This window comes from Cyphomyrmex costatus, unplaced genomic scaffold (genome assembly GCF_001594065.2).
Source record: "Cyphomyrmex costatus isolate MS0001 unplaced genomic scaffold, Ccosl1.0 scaffold5, whole genome shotgun sequence".
Classification (NCBI taxonomy): domain Eukaryota; kingdom Metazoa; phylum Arthropoda; class Insecta; order Hymenoptera; family Formicidae; genus Cyphomyrmex; species Cyphomyrmex costatus.
The window spans coordinates 80,814-99,640 of record NW_017279267.1 but is presented as its reverse complement, the minus strand read 5'-3'; the positions used below and the strand labels follow the sequence as shown (position 1 = coordinate 99,640).

At 37.6% G+C, this 18,827-nt stretch overlaps 1 protein-coding gene across 1 annotated transcript; it reads right to left on the bottom strand.

Annotated features, from left to right (window-relative positions):
* Positions 1–899: 899 nt before the first annotated feature.
* On the bottom strand, positions 900–18,772 carry Awh (LIM/homeobox protein arrowhead). Its single transcript, XM_018545594.1, has 6 exons — positions 18,755–18,772; positions 6,832–7,124; positions 3,033–3,250; positions 1,544–1,792; positions 1,127–1,297; positions 900–967 (listed from the first exon to the last, which is right to left on the bottom strand). The coding sequence occupies exons 1-6, from the start codon at positions 18,758–18,760 to the stop codon at positions 900–902; spliced, it is 1,005 nt and encodes a 334-aa protein (XP_018401096.1). The 5' UTR covers positions 18,761–18,772.
* Between the last annotated feature and the right edge of the window lie 55 nt (positions 18,773–18,827).

Below are 18,827 nucleotides of genomic sequence, written 5' to 3'. Positions count from 1 at the left end.
TAAATGACAAATTAATTTTCATCATATAATTTTGTTAAACATCCTAATAATAATATTACTTAATATATTATGACATTAAGTGATATTATATAATATATTTTTTAGTAATAATATATATTAATAATTTAATTTAATCTGCAACATGTCGAAGATAAACCTTCACTTTTAAGATCATAAAAATAATTATATTTAATATTAGCTTAAACTCTTTCAATAAGTTTTTTCAATAAACTTTTTCAAATAATGCAGTAGAAAACTTTTCGATCGTTTCGAATGCAATCCGAATGTCTATATAATAGATCAAGTGACAAGAAATGGAATCATTCCGAACGGAATCATATCATAATAGATGTCCTACGTATCCGCCTCTCTTTTACGCCTATGTTCGCTTTAAAGGCTTCGTTAAAGCGATCCCCTTCTGGTTGCATCAAGCACCGATACGAAAGGAAGAATAGAGAGACGAAGGAGAAAGAACGAGTACAAAATCACAATTCACACACAACCAAGAAAGAGGTAGGCAGACAGATCGATTCAAAATTGCAGACAAGTTACACACGCATACGCGCGCGCACACACACATACACATACTCACAAGCATATGCACATACGCACGAATTCACACGTGCGCACGTACATATCTTTTCGCGTGTAACGCGGAACAATACTGTGGTTTCAGTAAGATTCAACACCGAGAGCGCAAGATACAATATACGTTGCGAGCGAAACTCGAAAGTGCGTCATCGAAGAGCGCGACGAGTGAATTTTCCACTTTCCTTGAGGATAAATAAAACGAGAACCGCGGGCATGAAATGGCGCTTGCTCGAGGCGTGGATCTCTCTTTACCTTCTGACGCTTTTTCGAAGCAACGCCGAGTATTTACAATATAATTGAAATCGCCATTAAACCTCATTCGGCATAGATAATAGCATCGAGTCTTGCGAGAGCTCGTCCATCGACTGCTCCGACCCTGAGAACAGAGTTAATGGAATCGCAATTACACGTAAATGTACGATCCTGTTCAATCTCTAATCGATTGTCGAATTTTCCCAATCTAAAGTGTTCGATCGTTGTAACAATCTTTCATGTAGTTCCCCGACGCGCAGGGATATTGAGAACGACCTCTTACCATGATTGTGATAAATGGAGCCTGTCGGGCTCTTGCACGTGGCTGGGCTAAGCTGCGGTTGTTGTTGCTGCTGATGCTGTTGCTGATGTTGAAACGAGTACGTCAGATGCAGATTGATGTGACGACCGAAATCATTGGGCGACGCGGTAGAATTCGGTGGCGATTGGTGAACTGCAAAAAAATTCATTCCTTCGATGCTGATAATTAAAGTTATTATCTATCGATTGCATATAATCGCGACGACACTTTATGGGAACAGAGGTCGTGCTTGCGCTTATCACGTTTAGAATCTTAACTTTTTCTCTCCAATACCAGAATAATATATTTATCTTATTATTTTAAGCGCAAGAATTTTTAGAAATTTCAAACAACGTAAGTAACAATTAATGGATAGACGTTTTAATGCGATATGCTTACCATGCTGTCCCTTTATTTTGCCGGTGTGAAGGTGTTTCTTCTGCCTTGCTCTTGAATTTTGGAACCATACTTGCGTTACCCTCTTACTGAGTCCAGTTACGTGCGCTATCCTTTCAAGGTCCTGCCCATCGGGATTACTGTCCAATTGAAAATTCGCCTGGAGAACTGAGAGCTGCTCCTCGGTAAAAGTGGTCCTAACTCTCTTCGCCTTATTGCCGCCCTTGTGACCACTCTCGGAGTCACCGCCTTCTGCGAAAGTACCAATTAGCCGTACCTACTTTCCACACCGTTACGTCATCCATTTCAATCGATGTGCATTTTATACAGTAATTTAACAGAGGTTAATCACGAACAGTAAACCATGGAATTTTTAACCATAGAACGCTATCTTACGTAAGTTTAACATGCAAGTGAACAAGATCATTGAGCCTTAAATTATACCTTCAATAGTCAGCAAGATTGAATTTGATAATATGCTTATTTTTTTCTTTCCTTTTAACTTTTTGACGATTGGAGCTTTTTAAAGTAACTCCATGGAAGATCTAATTTTCTTAAGATTTTCAAGATTATTGGATTCTAGTCTCAGAATTCTATAAAATTAAAATTTCAAAATATAATCTGATTGTCATGAAACGCAGTTTTAGAAGGTTTTTGGTATCTTTGAATTTAAATTTAGCTTTATAAAAATATCAAATTTCAAGAGAATAATAACCTTCATGAAGGAGAATCACAGGGTTTATAATCAGAAATTTGGAAATTATTACTAATTATTTATGTAGTACTGATGAGCTTCGCAAAACTTGATGTTACTTTCCAATTAAAAATTAACTTGCTAAAATCTAGTTTTATGCGATAATCAAATTAATTTTTGAAATTTTGTCCACTTGATATTTTACCATTTTGCATTTTTTATGTATTCTTAATTTTTAAATAAAACATTATCAAATTATCCTGTAAACTAAGTTTCATAAAAATTGAGCGAATAGTTTATAAAATAAAAGGAAATCATCCCAAACGGGGTCGCCGGTTCATAAAGAGATAAATAATTAAGTCATTTGTGTTTGTATTATATAAAGATTTAAATTATAAATATTTTGTTATATATACACTGCAAGTAAAATGTGTCAAAATCTTGTGTTAAATTAATCGTATTACATTAAGAGTAGTCTATTTTTTTCTTCGGAAATTCACGTATCTCTCAATAACACAATACTGCATCGTTCAATATCGATAGCGTTCTAGAGTTCATTAATCATCAAATTAATTTAACTATTTCAACAATTATATTTGAGGAAGATTACTTGATAACGCCAACGTGAATAAATTTAACAAAGGATGTTACTTTTACTCGCAAGAATTTAAAGACTTAATTTTCTTCACGTATGTTTTTAAAATCTGATAGTTTCTATATCATACGCGTTTTCACAACATCTGTTTTACATTAATACTTCCTCGCGTGTGCAATGGCACGTTCGTGCGACATTCTCACCATCGGAAGAGGTGTTGTTGCCCTCGACGACGTCGAGATAGTGCGCCTTGCAAAGCAATCGGGCGTCCAGGAGGGCGAATTGCTCACCGGTCGACAGCTGACGCGAGCAAGCGTCGCATGCGAAACAGGCCAGATGATAAACCCTTTCTCTGGCCCTTCTCACCCAATCCCCAGCGCCTACGCTGCGCCCGCATTTCGCGCACTTTGCTCCAAAAGTTCTGCAAAACACGAGAAGCGTAACTCGCACTCGTGTTACCTGCGTAAACTGCCGCCAGGTGTATATCATTTATAAATGTAAGTAGGTATATACGTATCGTGTGGTATGTCTCGGATTTATTTTGCGATATACATTACAGCGACAGCCAATATAGCCGGGCTCGCTCGATACCCGATCGAACGAGTACACGAGAGGAGTGTAATGATAACCGCTCGAATGTATCTCGGCGAAGGAGAGGAAGAAGCGAAGGCCGACGGGCGGTATAGAGAAGAGGAAGAAAAGAGACTTTAGAAAAGAGATATTCGTGTCGAGGAGCAAGTGGTCTCCATCGGCGCGTGTTTCGCGGCCGTTTATTTCTTCGACTGCGCACGCTCTTCGTTTCTTCCTCCCTCCGACGAGCTTTAGGAAGGATCTGCGAGAGAAGATATCGCGCGACACAAAGTATCGTTCCCTCTCCGAGATACCACCTTCGCTCCTTCCGGTCAATACCCGCGCCGGTAATCCAAAGCTCTTGCGTTTTAATTAACCCCCGGTTGCGCGCGCGCGCGCGAGAAAACGATCGGAGAATTATACAATAGCCTTCATGCATTAATTAGCCGGAATTATACAGGTTGCGGTCAGTACATCGTCGAGATTCTCTCGCGGCGGAGTCGGCTGCGCGCCGCGATCTCTAATAAAGTGTATCGCATGCTTGCACGTAAATCCGCCGGATCGATTCTAATAATATACCAGCGCGGTATAAATAATGCTTGCGTTCGTGTGATGGGACGCCGTAAACGGTAGCCGTGTACCACGGCCGTGGACACACGAGCACGATCGGATGAATGGCGCACGGCCGGGGGCTCGTATAGATACTTTACCGTAGGACGCGACCGTGAGGATGCTCGTTCCTTCGGCACGGCACTCGTAGTCCTGGGTACAGCAGCCGGCCCGTGTCGCCGGGAGTGTCGTGGTCGATAATTAAACAACGACCAGACGGCCCATTAGCCCATTATCATATTCATGAACACGGAAAGTGCATCCGATTCGATACCCCGCCCGAGTTCCTTCACCCCCCCTCCGCCCCTCGCGCCGCGCATTTATGCGGATTGTGTTTGCGAATGCCTGCGGCGTACATCGGCGCGCTTCGAATACCTTATGGGTCGCCACGCGACTATCCCGGTGGTCATCACCCTCCCCCTCGCCGCCACCCTGTGCCACGGATGTTGTCGAAAAATCTCTCGCTCCGGATCGCAGGAGGATAAATGCACTTCCGCACGCACCCAAGAAATAGCTTTATTCTCGAGCTTATCGAAAGAGGCACGTGTGTCGTACATCGCGACGCCTTCTTGAAATCTTGTATGCTTATTTTATGAACGCAGATAGAGAACAAAGGGAATTAGAAACGCGACGATAGATTCTATCGCGCGACGTCTGGTAAGATTAAGCTTTCCTGATCTGCCGATACGCGCGCCTAATCCCATTGTCCTTTTAAAAGAGGCAGCTAATTCCTTGTCCTGGCGCTAAAAGTGATCCCCCGTCACGCCCACGTCGGAAGCTAGGGAAGGATTTGAATTTCGAGCGACTCTCGTCCGCGATTACGACACACGCTGTGTCGTACAACAGCACATCAATGAAGTATCTACCACAATTTAGTTACAAAGAAAATTTGAAAATTTCGCGACTTAACAATAATTAAAGGCGTACAATTTTAGTATTGCCAAAGCCTCGGTGGTCGAATAGTGATGACCTCTGCATGGAATACAGGAGATCTGGTTGCAAATTCTTGCCGAGGTAATATTTTTTGCAATAAGTTCCTTATTAATAATTTTTAAGATGCTACAATAATAGTACCAAATTAATGATCTAGTATTTCGAACTGATTGTGTTGAAAGTCCGAAAGTAATCGAGGCGCAATTATTCTGAGGTAGAAATTTATTTAAATGACATACGCGTATTAGTTTGACATATAATTTTGACCATAATTGGTGTTTTTCGTGTTTAGCTGATTTATTTGTATAAAAACGATCCTGTTTTTAATCTTAATTATTATTTATACAATTTTAGGTTTAAAATTGTTTTTATTTTTTAATATAGTCGTCACATGTGTAGTTTTTTCTCAGTATATAGATTTAAAAATAATTTTATTAAACCGTTAAAATAACTATGTAGAACACTCAAGCTTGTTAGAATATTAAACAATAAAGACAATAAAGTTGGTTGTAGAATATTAAATAAAGATGATAAAAAGAAATTAAATTTGAAGAATAAAGGCGCTGCAGTTTGCAGAATGCAAAACAAAATGTAAGTTTTGAAAATAATTTATAGATAATAACGTTTTCCTCAAATAGATTAATGGAATAAAAATGAAATCCATGATTAAATGTGCGAAGACAAAATCGATTCATTGTTCAACAGCGAGGAAGAATTTAACGTCATCAAGAATAAATACAAGAATAAAATATTGAGAGTGTTAAACTTCCTATGTTGTTTTAATAATCCAACAAAATTATTCTCAAATCTGTATCCATAAATTAAATTTTTAGATACTCCAGCAAAATTATTCTTTCCGTCAAAGGAAGCTACAATGTCGATGCGAGATGAGAGTAGATAGACGCGGAGGCGAAGTGAAATCTTACGTCCGATACTTTACTCTGAAGATCCCGCTTGCTTATATATTTTTCTTTCTTTTTTCTCTTGCCGTTTTGTCCATTATCGCGCAAGAGAGGATGGTTCTCTCGGAGGCGGTTGTCGGCGACGGTTGTCGACGGGTCTACAGGGTCCACGGGTCGTGTCGGGATCCCGCCGACGATCGGGTCATCGAATGGCAGCGTTACCAGGCAGAAAGCACGAATCAAAAAAATTACGCGGCAGATTCCTTCGGACCTCCCGCATACCGTTGCGGCCCGAGCGGCGGCGGCTCGCCCGAGTTAGCCGCAGCGTCGAAAACTCGGAACCGCGCTCTCGTGCAGTAATTAACGAGTAACACCTTATTCAATTCGCTCAGGCAAGAAAAGGGAATTAATTTCTTTCGACGAGCGATTTGTTATTTTGTACCTCCCGCTCAACTCCCGCACCACGCAAAGGCGCACTCTTGTTGGCGCGATAACGCGTGTATGAATTTAATATGAAATCAAACGTCAGACGTTCGCCATCTCTCGCCAGATGCGGCGTGCAGCGATCGGATATCAGCGCGACGGGCTCATGTCGGAGCTCAGTTGGTGCAAGAGACCCAGGTGACTGAAGTAACTGATTGACAGTTGGATAAACACATTGGGCAGGCTGCGCCCGAAGCCTTCCGTACAATCGACGAGTCACCGCGGGTTCCGTCGACTTTGATCTCCACGACCGTACGTCTTACATCGCTATCGATGCGCATCGCGCGGCAACAAAAATATTCCACTTATTCATTCAGCGATGCGAACAAAAAGAAGCGGCTATTTTCTCCCTCCATCTCTCTCTCTCTCCCTTCAACCGCGTCGTTCTCTTTCTGTTGACACGTATAACTCGTTGAGCCGATTTAATTGTCCAATCGAATCGCGCAACCAAAAAGGTAACGCGAGTATTATTTCAGGTGAAAGTACCAATCGATGGTTGACTTACCGATCGTAGTCGTGCCTACAGTACACTCGCATGCCTCTCTGGAAGCACGAGTGCTGATCGTGCAATGGCCTGGCACAAGCGCTACACCTCAGACACCTGGAGTGCCACGTACGTCCGCCTACGCAGAGGATAGTTCGCTCGCGTACTCGCTCGCCGCATCCACCGCACTCCATTACGCTCGGCGATGTTTCCGAGCCGACGACCAGCCCGCTGGTACCCTCAGGACAGGCGAGGTTGGGACCGCCGACGCCGTTGTCGCACGCACCATCGCCACTCGTGTCCTCGACTTCCGTCTGCGTATACCACAAAACAGCAAAATCCAGATTTAGTCTGGCAAACACGATCCGATAGCTTCCACAAACATTCCACAAATTTCGTATAAGAACGTCAAAAACACATTAACTCTAAATTATTCGCGTGGATTGTTTTGGTACTTAATTATATGTACCCTGCATCGGGTGCATATTATTATTCAATTCTAGATTTATTATCATTTACACACACTTTATTGGTACCTATTGATAATGATACTCATAATTCTTATAGTTAAGATGGTTTTAAGTACAACTTTGAAATATTATAAGCTAATCAAATGGTGTTCATAGTCAGTTCCTATATATTAAAACCGTCTTAAATAATGTCTCAAGCTTTTCATCATATAGAATACCTGCATAATGAAATCTCTAACTAGTAAAATTGTCGTTAAAAAGTTACAGAATAAGTCTACAGAGGCCTGTTCTGATTTCTACGTGCATAAATTTATTAAAATGGCGCTTGATAGAAATAGTATTGATGAAATATTAGAAGAATTGAAATTATTAGATATGCTCCTTTCAATATTTTGTTTAAAACATAATTTAATTATAATTTTAAATACTAAGGATGACCTAATTTCGAGATTGAAAAAAATGTTTATTTTATTAAATTTTATATGCTAAAAATTTTATTAAAATTATAATTGCGACACGATTAGCGTTGACTTCTTTCTTCATAGTTATTAAAAACTATATCAAATTATATTAAAATTATCAATAAACTTAATATGTAATTATTACTAAAAACAATGTACAATATTACGTTCATACTTTTCACTCTCCTCACCATTTTAGCGTTCGGCCATCTTTGCTTACTTTTCCTCAAGATCGAGGATAAAAAGTGTTGTCCAAATTGTACTGGCAACACGAATAGCAGTTATGACATGACAGGTCAAAAACTTTTCGTGCATAAATATATAAAAATAATATATATAAAAGTACAGAAATGTGTATAAATATTCATAAACACATATGTACAATTACAAGTATATATGAAATATCAACACATGTTCATTCTTTATTTTATTGTAATTATACTTTTTACCGTAATAAAAATAATAATAATGAGAAAACGTCAAAATTAAAGCCACAATTTTTGCATTGTTCATTTAAAAAAAATTAAGTTTAGAAAAATGTAAAAAAAATTGCTCATATACACATATTATGTAATTACTAATTATATATATAATTATTATATATAATATATCAGCAATTTTTTTACATTTCTCTAAACTTGATTTCTTTTAAAACAAATAATGCGAAAATTATCCTTTTAATGTCTTTTTATTAATATTATTTTAATTGTACTGAAAAATAATTTTACGAAAAAGGACAGAAATAATGGACATATATAATTATATATGTTTATTAATATTTATATATGTTATGTATGTTTATTATACATATTTATATATATTCATGCATGAATAATTTTTTACCGGGGTTCGACAATAGAATCGAGTTAGTGTACACTTAGTGCAAAAGTACAAAAAGGTTCATACAACGCGTACAAATCTATGGTAAAAAAGTTGCACAATTACACATAACGATATCGATATTGTCGTTAAAAGTTACAGAATAGGGTCCCTGCGTACTTCCCGAGTGTCATGTCATCCTTGTTTAATGTTCGGTGAACAACAAAAATGACATAACATCCAGAGAGCACCCAGGTGGGAATCCAAACTTGTAAGTCTATACTTCTATTCTATAACTTTCAAATGATAATTTAACTAGCTAGGAATGTCAAATATAAGTAGAATACTCGACTAGGATTGGTCACTTTCTACGATTTGAGACTCTGTGTATGACCGTCTACTGGAGACCTTATTCTCGAAAAATATCATATATGAAAATATTAAGGAGAAATATATAATGTACGTAACTATAGTGTATTTTCATACATTTTTGTATACAATATTCTTCGAGAATATAAGACTCCTGATATTAATGTTACTCATGCGGATATAGCTGCCGTATATCGTTACTATCGCTTCTATTATAATACAGTGGTCACTGCAACAGTATATTATTGTGATGATATTAGCTTCGTCTCTGTTAAAAATCATGTTCCGATATACATAATACACTACCAATGCTAAAAATCCATTGGCAATGTACATCGGAATCGTAATTGAAAAAGTACGCATCGAAATTAACGTTATCGTAATTTCAAATAACATTTTCTAAATTTTTTTATTATATGACATAATCAATTTTTTTTAAACATTCCAAGAAACTGAATGCATTTTTTCTTACAATCTAAAAGATCAGTTAGATTTCTCCAAGATTTTTATCTCATTAGAAATTTATTATATTAAATCATGAGAAAAAAAAACTACAATATATGTTATTATACAATACATGCATTGTACATTTCCCTAATATTTTGTATGCAATTTTTTTTTTCAAGAACAGGGCCCTTGTATACCCTTGTACTTTTACACTAAACTCGACAATATCAGCGCGTAGCTATAATACAAAGAACAAACCATATTGATAACCGCAGTCTTTTTTCGAGAACGTCAAACAGACGCAAGGCCCCGAGCCTGATTTATATTATAGGGACACGCCCCCCTCGTTCGAGAGTCATTTCGCCGATGACATCGAGGGGCTGCATAGTCGACGTTAACACCCCGGGTTTACCGTAACAAGACCGGTAACATAATGACCAAGAGAGATTCAGAGGCGACTGGCTACCCGAACGGCCATTATACTTCCCATCGGCGTTACTGCAGCCTCCCTTATTTGGGGGAATGTGTCGCGGGACATGTTGCGGACGTGCGGGGACGTGCGTGCTTGCGTGTGTTACTTCGGGCGTGAGAGGTGTCGAGGCGAGAACACGCATTTACACGCGGTGCGAGTACCAGCACAGCTCGGGTTGACACCGACACGCGTGTCACCATTATTGAAAAGGAACGAGCGCGATTCGTGTCGTCTATTATGGGGTGAGGACTACGAATCGAGTGCCGTTGGCTGCCGCTGATCGCTGCGGTTACGTTAGCTCACGGTGGGGTGCCTTTTGCGCTTGACCAGCTGCCTGGTGGATCGTTTACCGGGTTTGCAGCTCCACAAACTGGATACGCGTGAATCGCGCAAGTCGTTTCGCGCGCGGAAGCGAAATCGCGGAACGGGTGCGATATCGATAAGACACGAGCGATAAATAACCGGTCGGTTAAACAAATGTAAGAATCGTTATCTCCCGCGATCTGCGCGCGGTTCACATAAATTCAATTCTCGAAACGCAGCATGGTTGAACTAATTTGTTTTAACAACATTGCAAATCCGATTAGCGCGCTTTCCGTCTGGAGATTCGTAGATAATTGAAAGCGCGAGGAGAGATACGATATCGATGTTGTTCCACGCGTTCGAGCTTTAGGAGAGTTCTGTGACGTGTGTAATTTATATCAGTACATTCAACGTACATATTATACAACGGTGCCTCTCGCTGTATACGAGATCGGATGAAAGAACGCTATCCGTGTTCCGCGGGATAGTAAACGTATCAGCGGTTAATCCGCGCTTATGCGTACACACGCGCACGTTGGCGAAGAGACCGGGAGTCATAGGTGACAATAATAACTTCGAGTTACACGCGAAGCGGCGTCGTAAAGCGCGGGATTAGACCTCTTCCGTCTAATGTATGTGCCTTCGAAAGAGCTCGCGAGAAAGGCCCTGCAGCGAGGCAACGAAAGTGAACCGGCGGCGCCTGAGACGTGGCTGAGAGTTCGGTTAGATTTATACAATTAAAGGTGTTCAGGTAGGCTCGATCGAGGCGAACCAATTTTTCTCTTTATTTCACGAATAAGACGCGAATTTATCACTACAACAAACTGACGGTAACGTGAAGCTTTTCAAGATGACACTTAGCGATGAATTAATATCGATTATCATTATTATTGTTATTCATATATAGGTTTGATACAGTCATTGAAAAAATGTGATAATAATAATCAAGCTTAGAAGACAATTACTAAAGTTTCGGTGAAAGAATTTTAATCAAATGTTCGATTAATAACCAAAATCAAATAAGCTCTAATTCTACTTTTCTAAATATTATTTTATTTTTCTAGTTATTATACACGAAATAATTAATTGAAAAATCTAAAATTTGTCTAGATACAAATCTGAAGATAATTTTATTGAACTATCACAAGTAATGATGCTGCATAGTTACATTATCCAGCAAAATTATAAATTCTTTGATAAAATTGTTTTTTTTATTTATCAAACAATTGCTATTTTCTCTAATTATATTTGTTAATATTTATTAAATAGTGTATCATCATGCTAAACAAAATATATTTGGTAGCTATTGCAGATTTTTTTCAGTATTCTACAATTAATCTGATTTTATTATTCCAAGAGAGTACAAGTATATATTATCTTTTGGAAGTAATAGAGATGTAATTTTCGTATTAACGCGCATTGGTGACCCTTCAATCCCGCATAATCGGATCTAAAGATTTACCTATTCTGGTAATCCCGCTTTTACGATGTTATTGACTCTTACTGGAAGAAAGCTCTCGAGTGGTGTGCCATCGCGAAGACAGGGGACTCACGGTGAACTTGTATATTTCATACCAGTATTGAGTTCTCGTGCACGCCTCTGTTTAGAATAGCCGTGAGGTCCTATTCTTATAGAACTCGAGTGGTTTCAGTTTCGGTTTAGGTCCCTTTTCCCGAACTATAGACACTACCATTGGGTAGTGACTTTCAAAGTTGAAAGCCTGTCGACGGGGGGGCCCGTAGGGGTCCCACTACAAGCTTCCCGCCTTCATCGGCCCTTGCGGCTTCGTGACAGTCTGGGACACGTTTGTGTCCATTGAAATCGATACTTCTTTTCCTGGCGAAATCATTCCCGTAGTAGGTATGCCATTCGTCCATATAATAATCATAATGCGATCTAGCACCGTAAAACCGAAAGTTAACCGACACAACGAACGACGCCTTTTTTTTTCTCTATCTTTTTACAATACAATTGTTGGATTTTAACTTCGATTAACTCGAATTGCAAATATATAATAATAAATATATAATTTATTACTTGAGATTTATTACTAATTTATTATTAATTATTAAATACTAATTTGTTACTTTTAATTTTTTGAAGCTGATGATATAGGTTTATTGAAGTAAATCTCTCTGTTATTGAAACTAAAGTCGAAACGCTCAATAAGTAAATTGCATAAAGATTAATTTTTACACAAAGTAAATTTACGCCTCAATTACAGTGTATATATACTCTCATTAGCCCTTTGTTTCAAATATTTGTTTTGATATATCTCTTTGTTAAAAAAAATGTCAAACGATTCAATTTTCTTTTTGTTACATTTACAAATTTGGATTAGTGTCTGATTAAAATAAATTTAGTATTTATTCTTTTTTTATCCGAGTTATGTCACTTTCTTTAAAATTAATTAGTATCTTTTTCAATTGACATAAATTAAATAAATTTTATAGACCTAGCGCATTTATGTTACAGATTTTGGTTTCAGAATCGGACAGTTAAATTTTATGAATAATATATAATCAACGACGGAAGAGAGAGTCGCGTTGTTTCGGCTTGAATGAGCAGATATTTGGAAATGCAGAACGATAACGATGGAACGCTGCAATCTTTGAACCGATTGTCGTGTGCGTATTGGATGTAACTAGAATTACGTGCCCCAGGGTCTCCTATCTTGTCACACGCGGAACGCAAATTCGTTTTCAGTCGCTAATGAACATGACCGTTAATTAGAAACGAACACTTTGTAGTAGACTACCTGCAGGATGCGCGAGTGGCGTTACTATCTAATAGAATTTGCCAGCACATACGGACTCTCGTTAGAGGAATTTATTAGAGAGAGAGATGTATATATATACATATAGAACGCACAGTGTGCATGCACGACGGCGTGAGAATTATGGACGTCGAATATTCGCGTCGGACGACTGTATCTCCAAACGTACCGATCGTTATTGTAGGGCGGAGTGAGGTTCTCTTTCGAACGTCGATCGCTTGTCAGCTTTCTCCTTTTCTCGAGCAAAATCAAACTCAATCTTGATCTCTAAATCGTTTATTATTGTTCAAATTTAATCTGCTATTGCGCGATTGGGGAGAAAATATGAACTCTAGAACACTATAGATATAGGTATAAATTTGACGTGCGATTGAGCGAGGTCATTGAACGCTAAGTTATGTGCCTTTAAAGGTCATTAGGTGGTCCAATCTGCCATGTTAAAGCTATAGGACAATAGGGATAAGCTTTTAAAGAATTAGTCCGTTATATATCAGTTTAGACTTGCTGACGGTCAGTATTATAAAGTATTGTAACAGACTGAAGTAAGTAATTTAAATTCTTAAGTAGCTTTTTGTTATCATGTATATTTTGTACTATATTAATAAGTGTTATGAGAAGACACATTGCAATATGGACTACTCCATATTATTTGAAGAGTGAATTTGACAGCGTTATTCTTTTCTTGTTTTAAGTTCATAATTACATAGATCATTTGTGTTTAAAGTATAAATATCTTGTTACAAAATGTATAAAAATCTTGTGTGTTAACAATACAAATGACAGTTAACATATTAATTAAGAGTTGTTTATTTCTTTGTACATAAAACTTACTACCAATACTATATCGCTCAATATCGATAGCATTCTAGGAATTATTAAACGTCAAGAGAACGGAATGTTGCGCGACGAAGAATCGGGACTTCCCGGGGTGAGAAAGAACGCAGCCCGATCCCGATCTATTCCGAACGGGGCGCCCCTAAGCTCGTTCTTTTCGCGTCTACACGGAGTCCAGGTGACAAGTTGACAAAGTGGCCGACTACACAGGCCCGACTGTCCTCCTGTCTCGAGACGACGAGCGATCGGAAATAAATACTCCGGCGGGGTTTTGTGTATCTCTAGTACGGCCTCTTCGAAACGGCCGCAGTCGGCGTCGGAAGGTCCGTGGCGAGAGGGAAGGGCACGAGCCTCTTTCACGCCTTCGTAAAAGAGGAGCACTTCGCGTGGAAACGGATCGTTGCGTGCGCACACACACATGGACAGGTATAATAGACCTGTGGCACCGATCCGTCCGGAGGGCGGGAGGGACGTGGGGTCTCCCGACCGGCCACTCGAGATCCATTTAAATTGCCATCCGATTTCTGGTTTCGCACGCCACATTGTCGCCGTTGCCGCCGTCTATCTTGGGTCTGAGGCATTGTGCCGCGGGAAGAAGCAGAGGGAAAAAAAGAGATTCGTTTCACGATTAGTTCGAACCGCGCTTATTGCCCGAAGCACCTTGAAGCCGACGAAGTCGCCGATGGAGTAGACGTCGAAAGAGCCCGTGACAATGGCGCTCGGCTCTTTTCGCGCGCGTGCGTGCACTCTCGATGCGGTGTCCGCATCGTGTTGGTTCACGCTGCCCACGCGCGCGTCAGTGCCTTTGCGTGACGTTGTCGCTTACACCCGTGCATCCCCTGGACGCCACGTATAATGGAAGCCTGGCGCTCCAATTGTATTCGGTGGACGCGTGCAGAAGCCGAGAGTCATCGAGAGTCTCTTTACGCCGGTCTATTAGCGGCGACCAAGGGAGAGAACGATTTTATATTGAAGTATTTAAAAATTTAGCTACCCCCGAGTTGAGTACTGCGGTGAGATACTACTGTCCCAATACTAACTTTTAGTATTGAGTTACGATGTATAGGTACGAATATTGATAGAATGATATAGCAATGGGCTTAAAATATATCGATACTCTGTAAAACTTTTAGAATGAAGAACTTACTCTGAAGAGTGAAATCTCATTCTTAAAGATTGAAAATTGAGTTGTGTCTTTTCAAGATTGGTTCAATTTTTACTTTTTACAGTGATATTTCGCTTCAAAGGATTTAAAAAGTACTGTTACAGCTAGAACACGAAATTACAATAGCAATATATAGTGTATCAAATAATTGATACTGATTCTTAGTAATAATACTGCATAAAATATCGAGATCTGTTACATCATGTTTCTTCTCTTACCGGAAAGCGTTAAATACTATAATAATAATAATACATATTGTATGAAAAATCAATATCGATTTTCAATATTGCAATAGTAGCATAACTCAATAGTCTCTGAAATTTTATTGGATCATTAAAATAATTATGTAAACAACTCAAGCATGATATATCAGCAACACTAAAAAAGATTTATATGTAGCTAATTTTTTAAATACTCTAATAAAACTGTGTTCTTTATAAAAAATTTAAGACACGAAATTTTCGAATGCTGCACATTCGTGGCACGCAATCGAAACATCGAATCGTATTTCGGATTACACCTCGGATTATCATACAATTATTATGTTATTCACAGAGTCGCTGCCAAAATCGCAAATAGATATCGGCGATTTATCCGAGTTGCGTATAATTTATAACATAACAGTATTTGACTGCTAAATTTTCAAAGTTATCGTTTTGTTAACCCTTCTTGTATTAAACTTTCTTTCGTTACGTCATAGCGAAAAGAGTACGTAGGTAAAATATGTTAATAATTATTCTGAATTATAGGCTACGTATGACTTGCTTGTGAGCGATAAATCCGTTCTAAGCGAGACGCGCCTCGCGAATCGCGTCATCTTGCGTTTTCCTGCCACCCCTTCGTTTCGCTTCGTGTCTCTCACCCCACGTCTCTTCTTCGTCGCTCGCGCGTTACTCCGTTCGTCGCGACAGTGGAAGAGAGAGAGAGAGAGAGAGAGACACTTAAAAAAACAGCCATATAACTCCGGATCAGGCTGATGCGGCATTTTGCGCGCTTTACGTGGACAATTTACTGGACCACACGTGCGTGCGCCGCGGATCCTGACGCGTCGCCGATCCTGAAAGGATCGCCTTCAACTCGCGGCAACAACTCACGGCACTACCCTCTTGGCGTGGGCCGTCCCCGCGACGTGATCTTACGCGAATTTACAGTTTCGCTCGCGCGTAGGTATGCTTCATGCGCGCGTCTACCTACAGCCGGATGCGTAATTCATCCGCGTGAGTTAGCGTGAGTTAGCGACAGACTTATATCCAGAAACATAAATAAAGATCTTGAATCTCCTTTATGACATTAACACATCAAAGTTTATATTAATATGTACCACGCGGTTTTCCATTGATTTAATATATTAATATATGATACATATAGTAACTATACTGCGACATGGAAACGAAGCGAGATGTAAAGATAGAGTCTGAAATATAAACGATTAACTCGCTGGGTTACATAAAATTAAATGTATTCACAAGCTTTTACAGATAATTTTGATTTTACCTTTTTATTTAATTTTTTGCTAATTTTGATAAATACTTTTTTATTGAGTACACTATTCGTATTAATTTTGAGCGCGATATTGCAAAAATGCTGAGATATACGCGGAACAGCAATTCTATATTCGAACGTAAGCAAAGCAAGAGATTTTACTAACAATTATTTTACTAACAATAATCTAAAACGATCTAAATTCTACGACGAGATATCGTGTGGCAATTAGTTGATGATGACCCACCGGAATCGCGAAATTCTGGGGTTTACCTATCATATATGTATAGACGCTCTATTAGGTTTTCTTGATCCCTTGCGACCACGAGGTCAACGCACTAAAATTCCAAGAAGCTCGAGATGATAAACAGCTAAAACAAAGCGTCTGATTCGCAAGTTTTATCATCGCATATTTTATTTTACTTTATTATTGTTACTTATGAATAATGTCTCGACATTGTGGATACAATGTCAACAAAAAAAGACACTTTAATGATCACCGATCTTAACACATCACGTATTTGCACAAAAAAAACAAACAATGATATTGAATTCATTATCTCATTTATTGATGTATTGATTTTGAGCAATCAAATTTTGTTCAAGTTTTACGCGGTCTTATTTTATACATTAAAAAAATTTTAATTAATTGAAAATGAATGAATCAAAAGATTTTGATCAATCAGAATTCTAATTATCTTAACAAGAATTATAATAGATTTAATAAAAAAATTCTAATTTATCCATTTTCAATAAAACTTCCAATTAATGCAACCAGATTCTTTTTTAGTATACAGTTTTATTTTGCAAATGTTTGTTCGCTAAATTCTTGCAATATTTTTATCATAACATTGATATCAGAATTCTAATTATCTTAACAAGAATTATAATAGATTTAATAAAAAAATTCTAATTTATCCATTTTCAATAAAACTTCCAATTAATGCAACCAGATTCTTTTTTAGTATACAGTTTTATTTTGCAAATGTTTGTTCGCTAAATTCTTGCAATATTTTTATCATAACATTGATATCAGAATTCTAATTATCTTAACAAGAATTATAATAGATTTAATAAAAAAATTCTAATTTATCCATTTTCAATAAAACTTCCAATTAATGCAACCAGATTCTTTTTTAGTATACAGTTTTATTTTGCAAATGTTTGTTCGCTAAATTCTTGCAATATTTTTATCATAACATTGATATCATCTCTTTATAGTGTTAAAATAGATTTGGTTGGACGCACAAGTAAGCATTAGTGCATATTAAAATTGTTGAACACTGATTTTATGTGTAAAAAAATAAAATGTAAATATTTCGAATTATAAAATATAGATTTTATTTAATAGGATAATACAATCTATTGAGAATTTCACGATTTAATCTCTCTTTATATTTATGTTAAATACACACATTTTTACAATTTGTGTACGACGGTTTTAATTAAATGCACTAGTATGCATCCAATCAAATTTGCAGTTAGTCTTTTTATTTAAGTTCCAGTGCCGCGACTCGGAGAAAATTATAGTTACTGAGTTTTGTCTATTCTATTTTGAAAAGGTCATTGCTCGGAGATACGAAATAACGTTGACTGTTCATCATCTTCATCAAGTTTCGCATCAATGAAATTGCCTTGTTGCGTTTTGGCTCGTCTGTTTCCTTATTTCATCACGAAGTAATGCAAGTATTAGAGATTTTTTTCAATATTTTAATTGCGCCTATAATATATGCGCTTATAATTATTCAGAATTCACAAAGTACGATGATTTGTTTTTTTCTGTGGTTTTGTAATAATCCAAAAAAGGTCAGAAATTTTTAATACATTTTCAAGTACTGAATGCAATGTCGATCGATTGCATTGAGTACATCGTGAGATAAAACAATTTATAAGGTAAACTATGAAACTAATCGAATCGTATCATTGTTCTTTCAAAAATTCGTGAATGGTATTTATAAGAATAAGCAAAATTATGAATTGTTGTTTATCTTATATTTTAAATTGAAAGACCACTATCGTACGTCTATTCAAATCAGTTAATCATAAATAATTGTTATATGTAGTATATGTATATATTTTATTAGTTTCTTGAATCATTCTTGTGACTGAATGTTCAGCATTTTTACCAATATAGATTTAATCTAATAATCTCGGTTTAATTTACTTTTTACCTTTCTAGTTTCAAAAAAATTAGGAAATAATAACAAGTAAAAATTAAACCAAGATTAAAATTGCTCTATCAAAAATATACATAATTCAATTTATATTATAAGTATTATTATACGAGACCACATATATTCTAGCTCACCTTCTTCCTCACGTTTACAAGTATCAGCGATACGTACCTTCATGACCTTCGTGAGAGATCGACGTAAAGAGGAGCTCCCCTAAACTTGTGGATGCACCGGTACGCAGATA